The sequence below is a fragment of the Microcaecilia unicolor genome, chromosome 3 (genome assembly GCF_901765095.1).
Source record: "Microcaecilia unicolor chromosome 3, aMicUni1.1, whole genome shotgun sequence".
Lineage (NCBI taxonomy): Eukaryota > Metazoa > Chordata > Amphibia > Gymnophiona > Siphonopidae > Microcaecilia > Microcaecilia unicolor.
The window spans coordinates 147,740,805-147,758,289 of record NC_044033.1 but is presented as its reverse complement, the minus strand read 5'-3'; the positions used below and the strand labels follow the sequence as shown (position 1 = coordinate 147,758,289).

The window sequence follows — 17,485 nt, the reverse complement described above, 5'->3', positions numbered from 1 at the left end:
AGAGTGTTTTCCAGTGCTCCTTAGAATAACTGTCTGTTTCACCAAGTCTCCAAAGAGATTCTCCCTTCTGCATACCACATCAACAAGCTTTGACACACACCATAGCATAGCTTACATGCTTGCAACTATGACAGATGTGATCTCTTACATTTACTAAGAAGCTTTTGCTGACATCTCAAAAGCATATGTTTTCCAGACTCCTTCCCTTTGCCTACTAATGAACTAAGCTCTACAGAGTTGTTCTGAGTAAGAGAATCTACAAACTCCTGTGTTCTACATACTGGCCAATCAAAAGCTGGTAAGAAATTCTGCAGAAAGAAAGCATAGCATTCTAAAAATTTTCTATTCATGAAGTCCAATGTATGAAAAGCAGGTTCTAGTACTACTGGCCTTTTAAAGAGTGGCTTTCAACTACCACAGGGTGAGGAGGAATCAGTATCAGTGCAGTTAGCATAACATTTTAATACCTGTTGGGGTCCTAACATTTATGACAATTTTGCAGGTAATGTATCGGCCTAGAGGATCAGTGTAACCTCTACCTGTCTCCAATGTCATTGGTACCAGAATAATGACAAGGGTAAGGCAACAGCTATGAAACCGGACAATCGTTGATACCAACAACAATGGGAGATCAGCACAAGCCTAACCTTCCTGGCTAACCTGAAGTGCATCAGTGGCCTGGTCCCAGACTCTTGGAGTCTATTGCACCCTGTTTGTAGTCAGGAGTTTCAACATTCACCCACCTGGAGGCTCATTACAGAAATGATCATTATCATTATTTGGTTGCTCTTTATAACATGCTGACAAGGTCCAGGGTCAGTGCTTCTTTGATTCTGCTCAGTGTTTCATACTAATACTGAAAAGAGAAAATCCAAAGTGGTCCCATCAATGCTCAATGCCAATTGTCTCCCCAGGACTTAGTGTAGCTCAAGGTCTTTTTAGGTCTGATGTCTCCAATGCCGATGAACATATATCAGACATCAATGAACTGAAGTGTCTTTTCTTTTGCTCTTCATGGTCATGAAGACCTCTTCATGTCATCTGTAGGCACAAATGACACCTAGAGGCCTTATGCGCTTTACCCAAACATTGCAACTATCACTTGTGGGTATCTGCACCAATTATGCTCTTGACAGACAAGTGGGGACTTTCTTCTAGGCCACACTGACCAAAATAATAGCCAATGTGAAATCAAATAACTTGATTTTGAGGGAGCAGGTCACGGCCCGATGAAAACATCAAGAGGACCACAAAACCGGGAAGAGGCAGACGCAAACCACCCACCCCCCCAAAACATTTTAAAAAACAACAGAAAGTAAAGACATACAGTATGACCTATTCACAAAAATATAAAAACCTACAAAATAAACCTGAGAGGAATTTGAATAGAACACAAGGGGAGAGATGTTTATTCAACTCTAAAGAAAAGAACGAACTGAGGCGACCATGCAAGATGATGTACTGCAGAAACTCACTGAAATGTGCAGTAAGCTAAAGCTTTTACTTGTAGAGAAGCTAGGGGACAGCTTTGGTTTGAGTAGGCTCAGTGGATGCATCACCCATCTGTGAGTACTTTCAAGCAGTCACCTTCTCCTATAATCAAAAGGAATAAATATGTTTCTCTGTTCCTGGATTTCTCTTAAGCCTCACATCCAAGGAGTGCGATCTTCCTCTCAGTGTCAATGTCCAGAGGATTATGCTGCTCCCTAAAAAGCCCAATACTTTCACAGCCACTAAAAGAAGAAAACAGGGTAATCTGTCCAATTTAACCAACTGTGTCCAATATAACAAAATAAAAATAACTTGAGGGAAAATATATATTTATAAATAAGCATCTCTCCAAAATATTTACTACAATTTTTGAGAACAGCTTTATTTATACATATTATTTTCCAATAATTTCAGTTGAAGTGAGTCAGATGTTGGATCTGAACCAAGCACATTCATAAATTTTAACCTTCACAGTCTGATAACCGGTGGCATCATCATTACATTCCAAGCATCAGATACAATAACTGTAATAGACATACTTGAATATTCCTGGTGTACTATATTTGCAGTACTTAAAACATTTTACCAGCAAATGCTCTCTGTAGGCCCCAAGTTAAAAAAAAAATGAATATCTCACATTCTGGGGGGTAACATTCAGGAACCTGATTAATTACAAAGTATGGGCCCTGTTTACTAAGCCACGTGGGTAGGCAAGCAAACATTTTAGCACGCGCTAAAAATTAGCATGTGCTAACGCTAGAGACACCCATGGGAATATAATGGGTATCTCTATCGTTAGTGTGTGCTAATTTTTAGTGCACCTATAGCACGGCTTAGGAAACAGGGCCCTATGTGACTACTTTGATATATAATCATCTAAGTAAAACACATATTAAGTGCCCACATACTTTGCAATTTATATTTCTGTGGGCGCTGTACTGGGGGTAAAAACATGTGCATTTTGAGAATGTGTGTGTACTATTTAATCCCCCTACCAAACACATCCCCAGAACAGCTCTCAAATTTATCTAAAAGTGCATGTACTGCAGAAGCCAACATATACTTTCAGCTGCTGCAAGAGAGATAATTCACAATTGGGGGAATCTAGTTAGGTAACCAATTATTTGCCTAGCTAAATCCCTTTCAAAACTGTCCTCTATCTACAAACCAAATTCTTTTCAAAACAGGATAAAACCCTGTAGGTTTGGTTTACCGTCATGTTAATGCCAGGCATAGTCATGATTAGAAATAACAAAAATAGTACCTATATTTTTGTGGGTCCTAAAGCCTATTGGGTCTGTTTCATTATTATTTATATTTATAAGCAAAGCCAACATAACACATTAATAAAAACAGAAATGTATGTTTGCATTTTACCTCTGAAATATACTGCAGTTTTTAACATTTTGGAAATAAAGCCTATAAGGGGTGAAAATATTCTTTTGTACTTAAACTCTGGGCAAAATCTGAAACGTTTCACAGCCATCATTAGTGTTCTAATTACAGGTTTCAAATAAAGACTGGAAAGGATTGCACTAAATTATAAGGAACATACTACTGTTCAATGTTTAGACTATCTATTAACTGCCAATCAAAATAATAACTGCAATCTTTTCACTAATTTTCCCAAGTGCAGCTGTTCAAATAATATCCTAGAAAGGCTCATAGGACAGAAACTTTAAATATACAGTTATCAAAAAGCTTACATTTTAGATCCTCTTTTCAGAAGCTTTTTGAGTATCTCATCAAGATAAACTGTTCCACCTTTACTAGATAATGTACCCCATCAGAGTTTTGTATGACTCAAAAGATAGTGGGGCTTATTAATTTGTTGGTTCTAATTTTTCTGAATTGTCATTCTATCCAAGAATGTTAGGCAAAGGCAATAATTTTGAGTGTTGAAGTCTGAACTACTGCTATCAAATCTTCCAAGTTTTTGAAGCCATTCCCCCCCCCCCCCCCCAACCCCCCAAAGCCGAATAGCTATCCAGGCAGATATGATCACATATAAAGCAGTCCTATCAAAAATATAAGGACAGCCATACAAATCAGGAGATGGGCGTCCTTCTCTCAGGGTTGCCCAAATCGGCATAATCAAAAGCCGATACTGGGCGCCCTCAACTGCTTTCCGTCGCGGGGATGACCAAAGTTCACGGGGGCATGTTGGAGGTGTAGCAAAGGCAGAACTGGGGCGTGCTTAACAGATGGGCATCCTTAGCTGATAATGGAAAAAAGAAGGGTGTCCCTGACGAGCACTTGATCGACTTTACTTTTTTTTCATAACCAAGCCTCAAAAAGGTGCCCGAACTGACCAGATGACCACCGGAGGGAATCGGGGATGACCTCCCCTTACTCCCCCCAGTGGTCACTAACTCCCTCCCACCCTCAAAAAAAAAACAAACTTAAATAACTTTTTTGCCAGCCTCAAATGTCATACCCAGCTCCATCACAGCAGTATGCAGATCCCTGGAGCAGTTTCAGTGGGTGCAGTGCACTTCAGCCAGACGGACACAGGCCCATCCCCCCCTACCTGTTACACTTGTGGTGGTAAATGTGAGCCCTTCAAAACCCACCAGAAACCCACTGTACCCACATGTAGGTGCCCCCTTCACCCTTTAGGGCTATGGTATTGTTGTAAAGTTGTGGGGAGTGGGTTTTTTTTTTTGGGGGGGGGGGGGGTTGGGGGGGCTCAGCACCCAAGTAAAGGGAGCTATGCACCTGGAAGCAATTTCTGAAGTCCACTGCAGTGCCCCCTAGGGTGCCTGGTTGGTGTTCTGGCATGTCAGGAGGACCAGTGCAGTACAAATGCTGGCTCCTCCCACAACCAAATGGCTTGGATTTGGGCGTTTTTGAGATGGGCGTCCTCGGTTTCCATTATGGCCGAAAACCGGGGACGACCATCTCTAAGGTCGACCATCTCAACATTTAGGTCGACCATCTCTAAGGTCCACATGTTTCATACTAGTTTGCTACATGGTTTTGGCATGGTGTGAGCATGCTTTAGTGGCCACAAAATGTGCATATGAACACAAGTAGGAGAGGATGGTAGAATACAGGAAATTGCCATTTTTGTATATTACTATATTGTGTAATGGAAAGAAACAGAAAAATCCATATATGATCACAAGTTAGATTAGGAGAAATCACATGATATAGGAGAAACGAAACTTACAACAGTATATGAGATGGCTAGGAAGGTTTTGCTGAGCAGTTTTGTTATTCAGTCTTTGCGTCTGGCTACTGGGTGACAACTTGCTCCAGAGAGAACAATTATTTTGTATTGGCTTAGTGAGATACCAATAAGATTTTTACTGGTTGTGTCTATATCTAAGTCTGATTGTCTCTCTTATTCCAGCCTCTAGGGCTGAAGTGTTTTCCCCTCCCCAGGGGCAAGGATAATACATCTGGCAGCCGCCGCACACTGAAAAGAAGATTTCAGAGTATTATCAACAATGGCACCCAGATCTTTTTCTTGAGTGCTGACCCCCAAGTTTGTTGAACTTAATTCCTGTGTCTTTGTCAACCTGGACTACCTCTCTTTTTAAACCACTACTGACTAAGGCAAATTAATGCTAAGGGCTTCCATCTTATCTATATTTATGTAAAATCCAGCCACTTTCCCAAAATCTTGACCCTCCTTCTGCACTACAGACTGTCACTGCGAGTTGGTTCAGCTCAGCATGCTGCCACATGCAAAAATAATGATTTTATGGGAGTCCGCCCCCAACTTTATTCCCTTTATATGTGGATTCTTCTGCCTTCTCTCAACAAAGGGCTCCATTATAAGGGTGAATAGAAAGGGCATCCCTGATGTGTGTTATCTGCCTGAATGGAAGACCTGAGGTATGAGCCATTAATTTTCACACATGCCTTTGGTTGTGAATACAAATCTGCTACCCAGATGATAAAGTCTGGGCCCAAGCATACCTTTTCTAGCACTTGTAACATGAAGCCTCAGTCCACCCTATAAAAAGCCTTTTCAGCATCAATTGCCAGTAACACTGAGAGCAGTCTCCTATTTTTGGTTACCCACACTAGACTGACAATCCTTGTATTATTGTCTCCTGCATGCCTACCTGATATAAACCAAGTTTGATCTTCAACTGTTGCCTATAGGAGGCACTGGGACAACCGCTCTACTAAAATATTCACTACAATTTTGATGTCAATGCATAGCAAGGATACAGGTCTATAGGAACTACAGTCTGTTTCATAGTTCCTTTCCTTTAATATAACTAAGATCCTAGCCTTCCACATCAAAGATATAAAGTAGGGAAATACCACTGCCTGCCTTTTGCACAGAATGCAGAGGCAAGCCACAGAAGTGAAGTGAGTTGCACAGACCCTGACGAAGTGGACAAAACTTTGGCCACTGTCAGCCGTGGAGAGAGTGAAGATACTGTGCACCTACAAAAGATACGTTTTTTTGTCCTGTGAACTTTAACATTTTTAACAACTGGTGGAGGTTTTTTGTGCCAATGATGACAACAATCACTCCATGAATCTATGGGGTTGTGAGCCTACTGTAGAGGAGTCTGTTGAGGCTTTTTCCTCCATTAGTACGACATATTTAGTATGTGTAATGCATCAAGCTACATTTTCATTTCAGCTAATCCAGTGTTAGAGAGGATTTTTGTTGTAGGGGGAATTCCTTTATTATCAACTATAGCTCCTAAATTTGATCATAGACATCTGCTAGCTATCATCATATGATGGGCAACAAGTGCATACTGTTAGTGGAGATGTTTAAAAACAAAACAACCCCTCCGAAGGGACACCACCTTGTAGTGGTGGAGAGGCTTCTGTGTTTCAATGACTCAGAGGGCTATGCTGAAGGGTTACCCATATCAAACAGGCCTCTGAGGAGAAACCAGACAAAGAGTGTCCCAAACTAGGGACAGTGGAAAGATGGTGACCTGAAGCTTGTACGCTCAACGGCCCAGCTGTCCTCTGAAGTTCTGTCTTTGTTTACTTGGAATTTCCTCTCTGCATTTGCAGTTACCTTAACTGAGAGGAAGGGGACAATGGGGGGGGGGTCAGCCACCAATGACCAGCGTTTTCTCCCCTGTGCAGCAAGTGTGGGACTGCTGCGTGACGAGCTGCCCACAGATGATTGGGTTGATGAGTCCTTTGATTAGCGCCGGTGAAGGAGCATCGATGCTCTTGGACCTGGAAACAACTTCATCGCTCCCGAGTCATTTAACCACCATGTCCAAAGGAGTGGAGGAGTGAGTTAGGAGTGTATGCTGAAACGGAAGTCGTTTACAGCTGAACCCGTGTCAGCGGTGCCACTCCTAAACCCGTAAGAGCTATCAGCTTGGAGTTTTTGGCTCCCGAGGAGGTTACTACCAGGACCTAACGGTGGTAGTAAATAATTTTGCTTCAGATATAATCTTATTAGTGAGCCACATGGATAATCGAATCAAATCCTTTGAGAATGAAAAATTGATACAGCAAATGAAGTTCTACAGGAGTAGGAAACGGTTAAGATTTTGAAAATGATAATAGACCAGAAAAGTTTGAACAAAATAAATATTATTACAGATGATTAATATCGAGATTGTTGTTTTCCCCAGAGTTCCGGGTATGACTCCTAAAGTTTTCTCCTCTGAAATGATTCCTCTTAGTATATTAATTCAAAAGGAGTGAAGCCTGTGAAACTGGGATTACCTTAATCAGTGGGAATTGGATTAGAGATTCAAGTGTTTGTATTGTTAAATAATTTCTGGTTTTAAAAGAGAAAAAATGACATCAGGTGTATTATTTCGACTAATATTGGACAATAAGTATGCTTCCAATAAAATTAATTGACTATACACCGTCTTGGGTTTGAAGAAGCCAACCAGACGATCAATGTGGAATAATAATTCAGATAAATAATAACTGGGGATAATCAGGTTAATATCACATTTTCTTTGTTTACTGTTGTTTAATTGATCTCCTTTGTCTTGTTTCACTCTCCCTATTTATTTTGTGGTCTAAGAAAGAGAAAGATTGTATATAATCCATTTATCTAGTTGAGATTGTTTTCCTCTAATATTGTATTAATGTACAGTCATCTCTGTATTACTGTTTGCAAGTGACCCTTGTAAAATGAAAAATTATAAATAAATGATTTCAAAAAAATGTGCTAAAAACCTAACTGTGGAAATACACTTTTTGTAGCTAAAACTAAATAACTCACTGCCATAGCTAAACTAGGTTATGTCAGTAAAGACATGGCTCTGGCAGGCAGAGAGAAATTAAAGGGAGCTGCAGAAACACAGTAGCATGGGAACTATTATTCATCAGCAGTAAAATGGATTTATGCCTTGCAGAAAGCTCTGGAAAATCCATCCTTTTAGTGCTGAGCAGGATCATGTGGCCCAATGTTCCTTTGTTGACCTGTTGTAAAAGTGAAAGTAAAAAATAAACCATGGCCCATTTAAAATTAAACCCTTTATTTTGCTGTATACTTTAAAACCTAGATAAAGAGCATCTCCACCATGTGGTCACAAAAGCCTGTCAAAAATTTACCTTCTCACCCACTCAGCCATATTTACTTGCCAGCAACAGTACTTACAGTTCCTGTCTAAGTCGTCTTATTTTTGCCTTGGCATCTGCCAGCTCCACTGACAGGTGTTGCTTGCTTTCTGTACGTCTCATGCCTGGAGAATCACCAGATGAATGTCCACCTGGGGGATGAGGTGGAAAACGTAAACAGTCCCGTTCTTCAGAGAGTTCTATAATAGTCTAACAAACAACAACAAAAAACCATATTAAGATATTTAGCATACTTAATTATGAAATATCTCTAGGAAACCACAGATATAGAAATACAATTAAATTCAACAAAAAAATTTTCTCTTTTTAAAACAGCATTTCTCAAGCCAGTCAAGACAGAATTGGCAACAGCTAACTTAAGTATGTTAGAAAAACTTGTCAAATGCAACCACCAGCTTGAGCTGGTAAACTATACTCTAGTGCTACCAAAACAATTGTGAGAACTTCTGCTTTAAAGTTTCTGTATCTTTCTTAATACTGACCCAAATCTGACTAAATGTGTAGAGCAATACTACCTCTGTTATGGAGAATTTACTGTGTTGTGTCAAACTCAGATGCCTCTGTTTCCTACTGGCAAAAAGAGACTCAGATGCCTCTGTTTCCTACTGGCAAAAAGAGACAGACCCTCAGATTACATCCCTATTACCTCAGACTGGCAATGCTGATTTTCAAGCAGGTCTGACTCAACATAATTTAGAATGTTGGATGAAGGCAGGTCTAGTTAACGGTAAAAGATGTTATTAATGCAGCAGAGAAATGTAAGGAGTTGGATGCTCTTGTCTCCTGACCATGAGAACTCTGTGTGTGATTTATTTCTGTAATATCAACTCCAACATTACATATTGTGAAGAGCAAAGAAACTACAAGCCCCAGAAGGCAGTGCAGCACCAGAGAGATTCAGAACCAAGGAACTACAAAGCCCAGAAGGCAGGGCAACGTCAGAGAAGCCAGGAGCTAAGAAACTACAAGCCCCAGAAGGCAGTGCAGCACCAGCAGACAGATCAGGTGAAGGGAGAAGAATCTATGCAAGGGAGGGAGGAGCCGGGGTGTGATTGGGAGATGGAATCATATGGGGGAAGGGAGGAGCCCCTAGACCGGGAGGAAGGGGAGGAGAGAATGGAACTGGAGGAGGAGAAAGGAGGGGAGAATGAGGAGGAAATGGAAGTGCTGGTGGAGGGCTCTTAAAGTGAGTTATGAACTGAACTGGAGAGAGTGAATGAAGCCTTGGTGAATTGACCCGGTGGGTGGATGTCAGGTGGTTTTGTGCTGACAAATGAGGGAGGTGGGTCATTAGGTCTAAAAGTGAGAAAGGGACTTAGACCATATTGCCATTGAATTGAACTGTTTAATTTCATTTCTAAGATGAACTGTGTTTGAAGGCAATGCTAAACTAAACTGTGTTTGAAAGCAGTGCTAAAACTGAATTGAGGAGGAAAACATTGCTAACTGAACTGAATTGTGAGCAGTGCTCATTAACTGTGGGAAAGAGCAGTGCTACTAAGTACTGGATTAGAAGCAGTGCTGGGGAAAACCATATTGAAAGCAGGGCCAAAGTGAACTGTGTGGAAAGCAGGCCCAAGCTGAACTATATTGCAAGCAGGGCTCCAATGAACTGTGTTTAAAAGTGGAGCTACACTGAGGAGAGGGAAAGGCCTGTGAAGCCTTAAAGCAGAGTAAATGTACTCAGGAGATAATAAAGCACTTCTGGTGATTTGCCTGTTGTCCGGAGACCCTGATTGCAGACTGTCGACTCGGGAGTGAAGGGCGTGCTTGGTAAAGAAAGGAAGAGACTGAGAAAGAGTGGTGCGGATCTGGCGGCTGAGCGTGACAATATACTCTTTACCTGCAGAAAAACTAAAAGATGAGGTTTCGGAAGAGATTTTTTTTTTGATAGAAAAAGAATCCAAAACTAATATTACCCTTTTATACAAAGCAGTTCAAAGTTTTGTTCCTCCCAGGGAATATGATGATATAGTGGCTCAATGGACAACTGATTTGATAGACGGGGAAATAGCAGAGAGACTATGATTGTTATTATGTAGTATCAAGAGGGTTTTATTTTACTTATGACATCTCAAATTATCCCAAGGAATCTTATCAAAGGAGATATATAAAAGAACGTCATCTGCATAATAGAGTTAAATCCAGCCACTTCTAGTTTAGAGCCTAGTGATGCCATCATAACATTAAAAAGGATAGGAGAAAGTAGGGAGACTTTTGGTACGCCACAATCTGGTGACCAAGGGGAGGCTACCCTATAAGATCTTGTTTTGAGGAATCCGCTGAACCACTGCAACACTGCACCCCCAATTCCAAAATGGTCCAATATATTTAATAAAATATCGTGATCTACTACATCGAAGTACTAGTTATTTTGAATTGTAAAATTAAACTCAATGCCTAGTACTCACTTCACAATACAACACATACAATTACTCTACTTATTTATTTTATTGCATTTGTATCCCACATTTTCCCACCTTTTTGCGGGCTCAGTGTGGGCTCTACTATAACTACACCATACTGCACCCTCCCTATATCAGAAAACCTAAAGATTCTTGGAGTTACCTTCGACCGAAACCTCACTCTCGATACCCACGTGAAGAACACGACAAAAAAGATGTTTTACTCGAGTTAAGCCTTTCTTCCCGAGAAACATCTTCCGTACCTTGGTACAATCTATGGTAATTAGTCACCTGGACTACTGTAATACTCTGTACACTGGCTGCAAAGAACAAACTATTAAGAAACTCCAAACAGCCCAGAATACCGCAGCCAGACTCATATTTGGAAAGACCAAATACGAAAGTGCAAAACCCTTAAGAGAGAAACTTCACTGGCTTCCACTCAAGGAACGTATCGAATTCAAGATCTGCATGATCGTACACAAGATCATCCGTGCAGATGCCCCACTGTACATGTTTAACCTTGTGGACCTACCGGCCAGAAACGCCAAAAGATCAGCCCGCAAATTCCTCAACCTGAATTTCCCCAGTTGTAAAGGACTTAAATATAAGCAGGCATACGCCTCTACCTTCTCCTACAGAAGTACACAGATATGGAACTGGTTACCCCCAGCCCTAAAAACCATGGATAATCTAAGTAACTTTTGCAAATCTTTGAAGACACATCTCTTCAATAGAGCCTACAAAAAGAACCCTTAAAGACACAAATTTACCTCCTAAACTATCCTAACAAACACCATATTCTCCAATTCCTCATCCATCTTCAGCTTACCATCGATTATATCCATTATCCTGTCATGACTTTGTCATAACAACACTCTGTAAGCCACATTGAGCCTGCAAATAGGTAGGAAAATGTGGGGTACAAATGCAATAAATAAATAAAAATAATAAAATCCTTCTTCCTGTGCTAATTACCTTCTTGAAATTCAATATTAGGGTAGTAAGTATTGTTTCTGTATTATAGCTAGGTCTGAAACCGGATTGAGAATTATGGAGGAGAGAAAAGGGAGGGAGAGAGAGTTCATAAGTTGGAATGCTACTATTCCCTCCATCAGATACTTACGTACTTTGTCCCTTTGCAAGAACAATGGTATAAGTTTTTTGTTGTGTCTTTATATCTCTAAAAAGGGAATACTGGGCAGGGATTGCAGAGCATGAATGATGTATAAAGTGTAACCAAGACTTAGATTCTTTGGGGTTTATGTTTGGTCTCGTGGTCTCATTCGGTCTTCCTGGCAGACATTGGTCACTTATTTGGGTACTTTGGTGGGTGTGGTGTTGCCACGTGCCCCTGAGGTGCAACTTTTCGATGATATGCATACGGTGCAAAGATTGCATCAAGGAGAGAGATTATTCCTTCGAAAACATTTCTTCTGGGCAGGAAGTGTATTTTGATTAACTGGTGTTAGCAGAATGCACCTTAAACTATTCAATGGAAAAATGAAATGTACAGGTTGCTCACATTGGAAAGGATAGGAGTGATGAATAATAAGCCCCAGCAATGGAGATTATCTCAACAAATTTAGTCCCCCCTGTAGGAGGCCTTAACTCTAAAGGCACAGAGTCTTTTGTTGAACTAGTATGGAGGTCTAAAAGATATGCCATGGATTTTTTGCTATGATGTTTCCAGGCAGCTTAGTAAATTCTATGAGTACTGTGTAAAATAAAGGTATTTGATGACTTACTCTCACTCTGGTCAAGAGTTAACTCGGAGCAAGGATCTTCTTGGTCTTTGTTGAAGGGGAAAAGGGAAGAAGGAAAGTGAAGTTGGGAGGGGGAGACAATGGAGAAGGAGATGGGGGATGTGTACAATATTAATACTTGAATTAGAGAACACGATATGTATGTTGTATTTCTAGGTTTTGTATTATGTCATACATTTTGTACTGTACTTTCTTTGCATTGTTCTGCAGTTCTACATATGGCTTCAATAAATAAATAATACAAAAAAAGCAAGTAAGAAAAAACTAAATAAGAGAAGAAAAAGGGACAAAGAGAGATAATGTCCTATGTACTCACTGAGAAAGGCCGCAAAAAGGAAAGATTGAAGATGACACAATACTTTTCAAAGTTGTTAAAATTGCATGCAGGCTGAGAAATTACAGGGGGACTCTGGGAGGTCTGGAAGACTGGGCATCAAAATGACAGGTGAAATTTAATGTGGACAAGTGCAAAACGATGCACATTGGAAAGAATAACCCAAATTATAACACGATATTAACTTCCACATTAGGAGTCACAAAACAATGCACATTGGGAAGAATAACCCAAATTATAACACGATGCTAACTTCCACACTTGGAGTCATCACCCAGGAAAAAGGATTTACGTGTCATTGTGGACAATACAATTGAAATCCTCTTCTCAATGTGTGGTGGTGGCCAAAAAGCAAACAGAACCAGTAGAAGAAAGGAGGTGTTGATGCCTCTCTACGGGTCACTGTTGAAGTCCCCGCTTGGAGTATTGTCTTCAGTTTTGGAGGCTGTATCTAGCTAAGGATGTAAAAAGACTGGAAGCGGTGCAAAGAAAAGCTACAAAAATGGTATGGGATTTACGTTGCAAACCATATGAGGAGAGACTTGCCAACCTGAACATGTATACTTTGGAGGAAAGGAGAAACAGGGGTGACATGATACAGATGTTCAAATATTTGAAAGGTATTAATCCGCAAACAAACCTTTTCTGGAGACGGGAAAGTGGCAGAACTAGAGGACATGAATTGAGGTTGAAGGGGGAAGACTCAGGAATAATGTCAGGAAGTATTTTTTCACAGAGAGGGTGGTGGATACGAGGAATGCCCTTCCACGGGAGGTGGTGGAGATGGGAACGGTAAAGGAATTCAAACATGCATGGGATAAACACAAAGGAATCCTGTTTAGAAGAAATGGATCCACAGAATCTTAGCGGAGATTGGGTGGCGACGTTGGTAATTGGGTGACTGAATAAATATGGATGGGCTTGAGTGTAAATTTTAAGGGGCTTTGACATTAGCTTCAGAACTTTTAGTACAAGAAGAGAGCTGGGAAGACTTATATGGTCTGTGCCTTGAGAATGGCAAGGACAAATCAAACTCAGGTATACATAAAATCATTTTACTTGATATGCCATACTTTATATCTTGTTGGGCAGACTGGATGGACCATAGGTCTTTATCTGCCATCACTTACTATGTTATGTTAGAATGTTAGGAATTATTAGGAAAGAAATAGAGAATTTTAAAAATAAATCATAATGCTTCTGTATCGCTCCATGGTGAGACCACACAGAGTATTGGGTGCAAATCTGGTTGCTGCATCTCCAAAAAGATATAGTACCACTGGAAAAGGTACAAAGAAGGGCAACCAAAATGGTTAAGGAGACAAAACAACTGTCATATGAGGAAAGGCTAAAGAGGTTAGGGCTCTTCAGCTTCGAGACAGATGAGTACAGATATGATAGAGGTCTATGAAATCCTGAATATAATGGAATGGGTAAATGTGAATTGATCATTTACTCTTTCAGAAAGAACAAAGAGTAGAGGACAGTCCATTAAGTTATACAATAGCACATTTAAAACAAATAGGAGAAAATACAGTCTACCCTTAATACAATGAATTCCAACTGAACAGATTTCAGAAACAGACTAAAAAATTACTGAATTTTAACATTTATTTTACATTCACTTTTATGTTAAATCACTTACAGCAATTTTATCATTTATACATTAATTTGTTTTTTCTTATGATTTTTGTATTTATTATTTAGACATCCTCCAGAAACTATGGACAATCGTCAATTACAAACACCCTCTCCCCACTATTAGGCCACTGAAATCGAGGACAAATTACTGGAGAAAAAGTCCATAAACCATTATTAAGCTAAACCAAGGGATAAGTAGCATGGAATCATGATACTTTTCAGAATTCTACCTGGTATTTTTGACCTGACTGGTCACTGTTTGAAACAGGATACTGGGCTAGATGGACCCTTGGGTCTGGCCTGGAGAGGTAACCCTTATGCTCTTAAGTCTTACAGGTACCTTTTACCACATCTCGCAAATACATTTTGAGTACTTCATTGTATACTAGGGATTGCACTTCCCCTGTGCCTCTGGGAACAACTGCTTTCTTCTTGCTTTACATCCATCCCCTCAATCCAAATTCCAGGCATCTTCTATGCACTGTAGATGAAATTGCCACTCCACACTTGTCAAACCACTGCCTAAGTAGATGAGGTGAGGGTTCCATAACTAGTTGATAATTTATATTGGTTGGTTGGAATGGGATTTTTTTCTTTCAAACAATTTTTATTGCTGAAAAAAAATACATAAAAGGACAACAGCATGTCCAGATAGCAACACTAACGTTGCAAAATAATAAAATATTGTAGCATCCAAAACAATAAAATCCAGTATCACCATTTTCAATATGAAAAACAAAATTAAATCCCCAACTGAACCCCCCTTTCCTCCCAAAGCCTATTCATCCCACAAAACCCTCAATGGACTCTGAATTGGGAGGTCACTGAACATCCCCCCTCTAGTTTCTAGACAAACATTTATAGACCTTGGATTCTTATAGCTCCCTAGATAAGAATAATCACCTCCATACCTCCATCAACAAAATCACCACCCACGGAGGCTAGAATGTTTTAATACAATTTATTTCCCTTATCACAGTCACATTTTGTTTTGTTTGTACATCTCCATATATCTCACATATATGCACATATACATTCCACATATATATATGGTTTATAGCTTACTAATGACAACCCTTTGAAGTGTTTGCTAGAGCAAAACATAAGAGACTACTGCTTAAGTAAAGCACATTTTGAGGGCAATTTTCAAAACTGGGAACACAGATGCAAATTTGTGGATAATTTTACCCATAATCTTTGCACCAGTTATTAAAGGTTAACTACGAACAGACTTTCCCCATGGAATCTGCTCTGAAGAAAAGCACCTAACGAAATCTACATCTGCTTTTCTGAAAGTACACTTTCTACACATTTTTTTTTTTTGCACAATCCTGTTTCACCTATAGATTTGCAAATGTATTCTGTTATTTCTCTCTCCTAGCTAGACCAATTTTCATTCAACTACAGCACATGTGTTGTTGACCCCTAAGTATAATTTCAGTTGGCTACGGGCTATGCAATTTTTAGATAGTCGGTTTACCCGGGTAAATCACTCTCTACCCAAGCAGATGGCTTCCAAAAACTGCCCTGGCTATTTTTATTGTTTGGCATGTATAAGATGTTTGCTTGTTTACTATGTATGTATGTTTGTCAGTCCCAGCTTCTTCAAGTACTGCAACCTCAGCTCTTCTATATCCTGTGAAGAACTGTGTATGCTAAAGAATAAATAACAGGAAAAGTCTATAGATTGATAAGGCCAACCACACTTCAAAAGTTCAGATTAAAACTCCAACATGAGGCATCCATGGGTCTAATTTAAATCTCTGATGTTTTATTATGCAGTTCTATTTGCATCATAGGGCAAGCATACTGTAAAATAATACTAGTTAAGAGATTTAAGGATGATGTTCTGTATAGAAGTTAATTACAATAACATACATGGAGGCATATTTTCAAAACACTTAGACTTACAAAGTTCCATAGTTACGTGGAAGGGCATAATTGAACGAAAACGTCTATCTCCATGGGCGTTTATCTCCGAGAACGGGTCCGTGAAGGGGCGGACCGAACCGTATTTTCGAAAAAAATAGACGTCCATGTTTTATTCGACAATTTGTGAGCTGGGCGTTTTTGTTTTTCAGTGATAATGGAAAATGAAAGCGCCCAGCTCAAAAACAAATAAATCCAAGGCATTTGTTCGTGGGAGGGGCCAGGATTCGTAGTGCACTGTCCCCCCTCACATGCCAGGACATCAACCGGGCACCCTAGGGGGCACTTTTACAAAAACAAAAAAAAAAGGTAAAAGAGCTCCCAGGTGCATAGCACCCTTCCCTTGTGTGTTGAGCCCCCCAAATCCCCCTCAAAACCCACTGCCCACAAGTCTACACCATTACTATAGCCCTAAGGGGTGAAGGGGGGCACCTACATGTGGGTACAGTGGGTTTGGGGGGGTTGGACGACTAATAAGCATTAAGCAGCACAATTGTAACAGGTAGGGGAGGGATGGGCCTGGGTCCACCTGCCTGAAGTCCATTGCACCCCCTAATAACTGCTCCAGTGACCTGCATACTGCTGCCAGGGAGGTGGGTATGACATTTGAGGGTGAAAATAAACAGTTGTGAAACGGCATATTTTGTGGTGGGAGGGGGTTTGTGACCACTGGGGGAGTCAGGGGAGGTCATCCCCGATTCCCTCCAGTGGTTATCTGGTCATTTAGGGCACTTTTTGGGGCCTTCTTCGTGGAAAAACAGGGTCCAGGAAAAGTGCCCTAAATTCTCGCTAAAAACGCATTTTTTTTCCCATTATCGGTGAAAGGCGCCCATCTCTGATTGGCCGATAACCACGCCCCAGTTCCGCCTTCACCACGCCTTCAACACGCCCCCGTCAACTTTGTACGCTTCCGCGATGGAGTGCAGTTGAAAACGTCCAAGTTCGGCTTTCGATTATACCGCGTTATTCGTTTTTGGGAGATAAACGCCTATCTCCCGATTTAGGTCGCAATATAGGCGTTTTTGTCTTTCGATTATAAGCTGGATAGTAACCTAAGTCTAAATGCTTTGAAAATGAGCCCCATAGTAGCATAGTAAATTAGACACCTGACTCATTGTAAAAAGGCAAAATATTCTGATTAAAAAAGCACTTTCATGGATAAGTAGACCTCACAACAGCTTTACTGTGTTTTAGTCCAAAAAATATGGCTGTTACGGGACACTACTGCAGCCTGAGTTTTTCCAAACATTTTCTCCTTCAAAAGTCAGACAAGTTACCAAAAGTATAAAAGTCAACATCTGACAAACCACAGAATCAAAATGAGAACTCTACAGAAATTACTATGGAAATAAGCCTGTTTTTACACAGTGGTATTT

The 17,485-nt window shown here is 40.3% G+C and overlaps 1 protein-coding gene across 4 annotated transcripts in view; it reads right to left on the bottom strand.

The window, feature by feature from the left end:
- CCDC88A (coiled-coil domain containing 88A) overlaps positions 1-17,485 on the bottom strand; it is a 552,486-nt gene that overhangs the window by 348,285 nt on the left and 186,716 nt on the right. For all 4 annotated transcript variants that reach the window (XM_030196448.1, XM_030196447.1, XM_030196444.1 and 1 more), the window contains one exon: positions 8,054-8,223. In XM_030196448.1, coding sequence (XP_030052308.1) covers positions 8,054-8,223 — 170 coding nt within the window. The remainder of the gene's footprint in view (positions 1-8,053; positions 8,224-17,485) is intronic.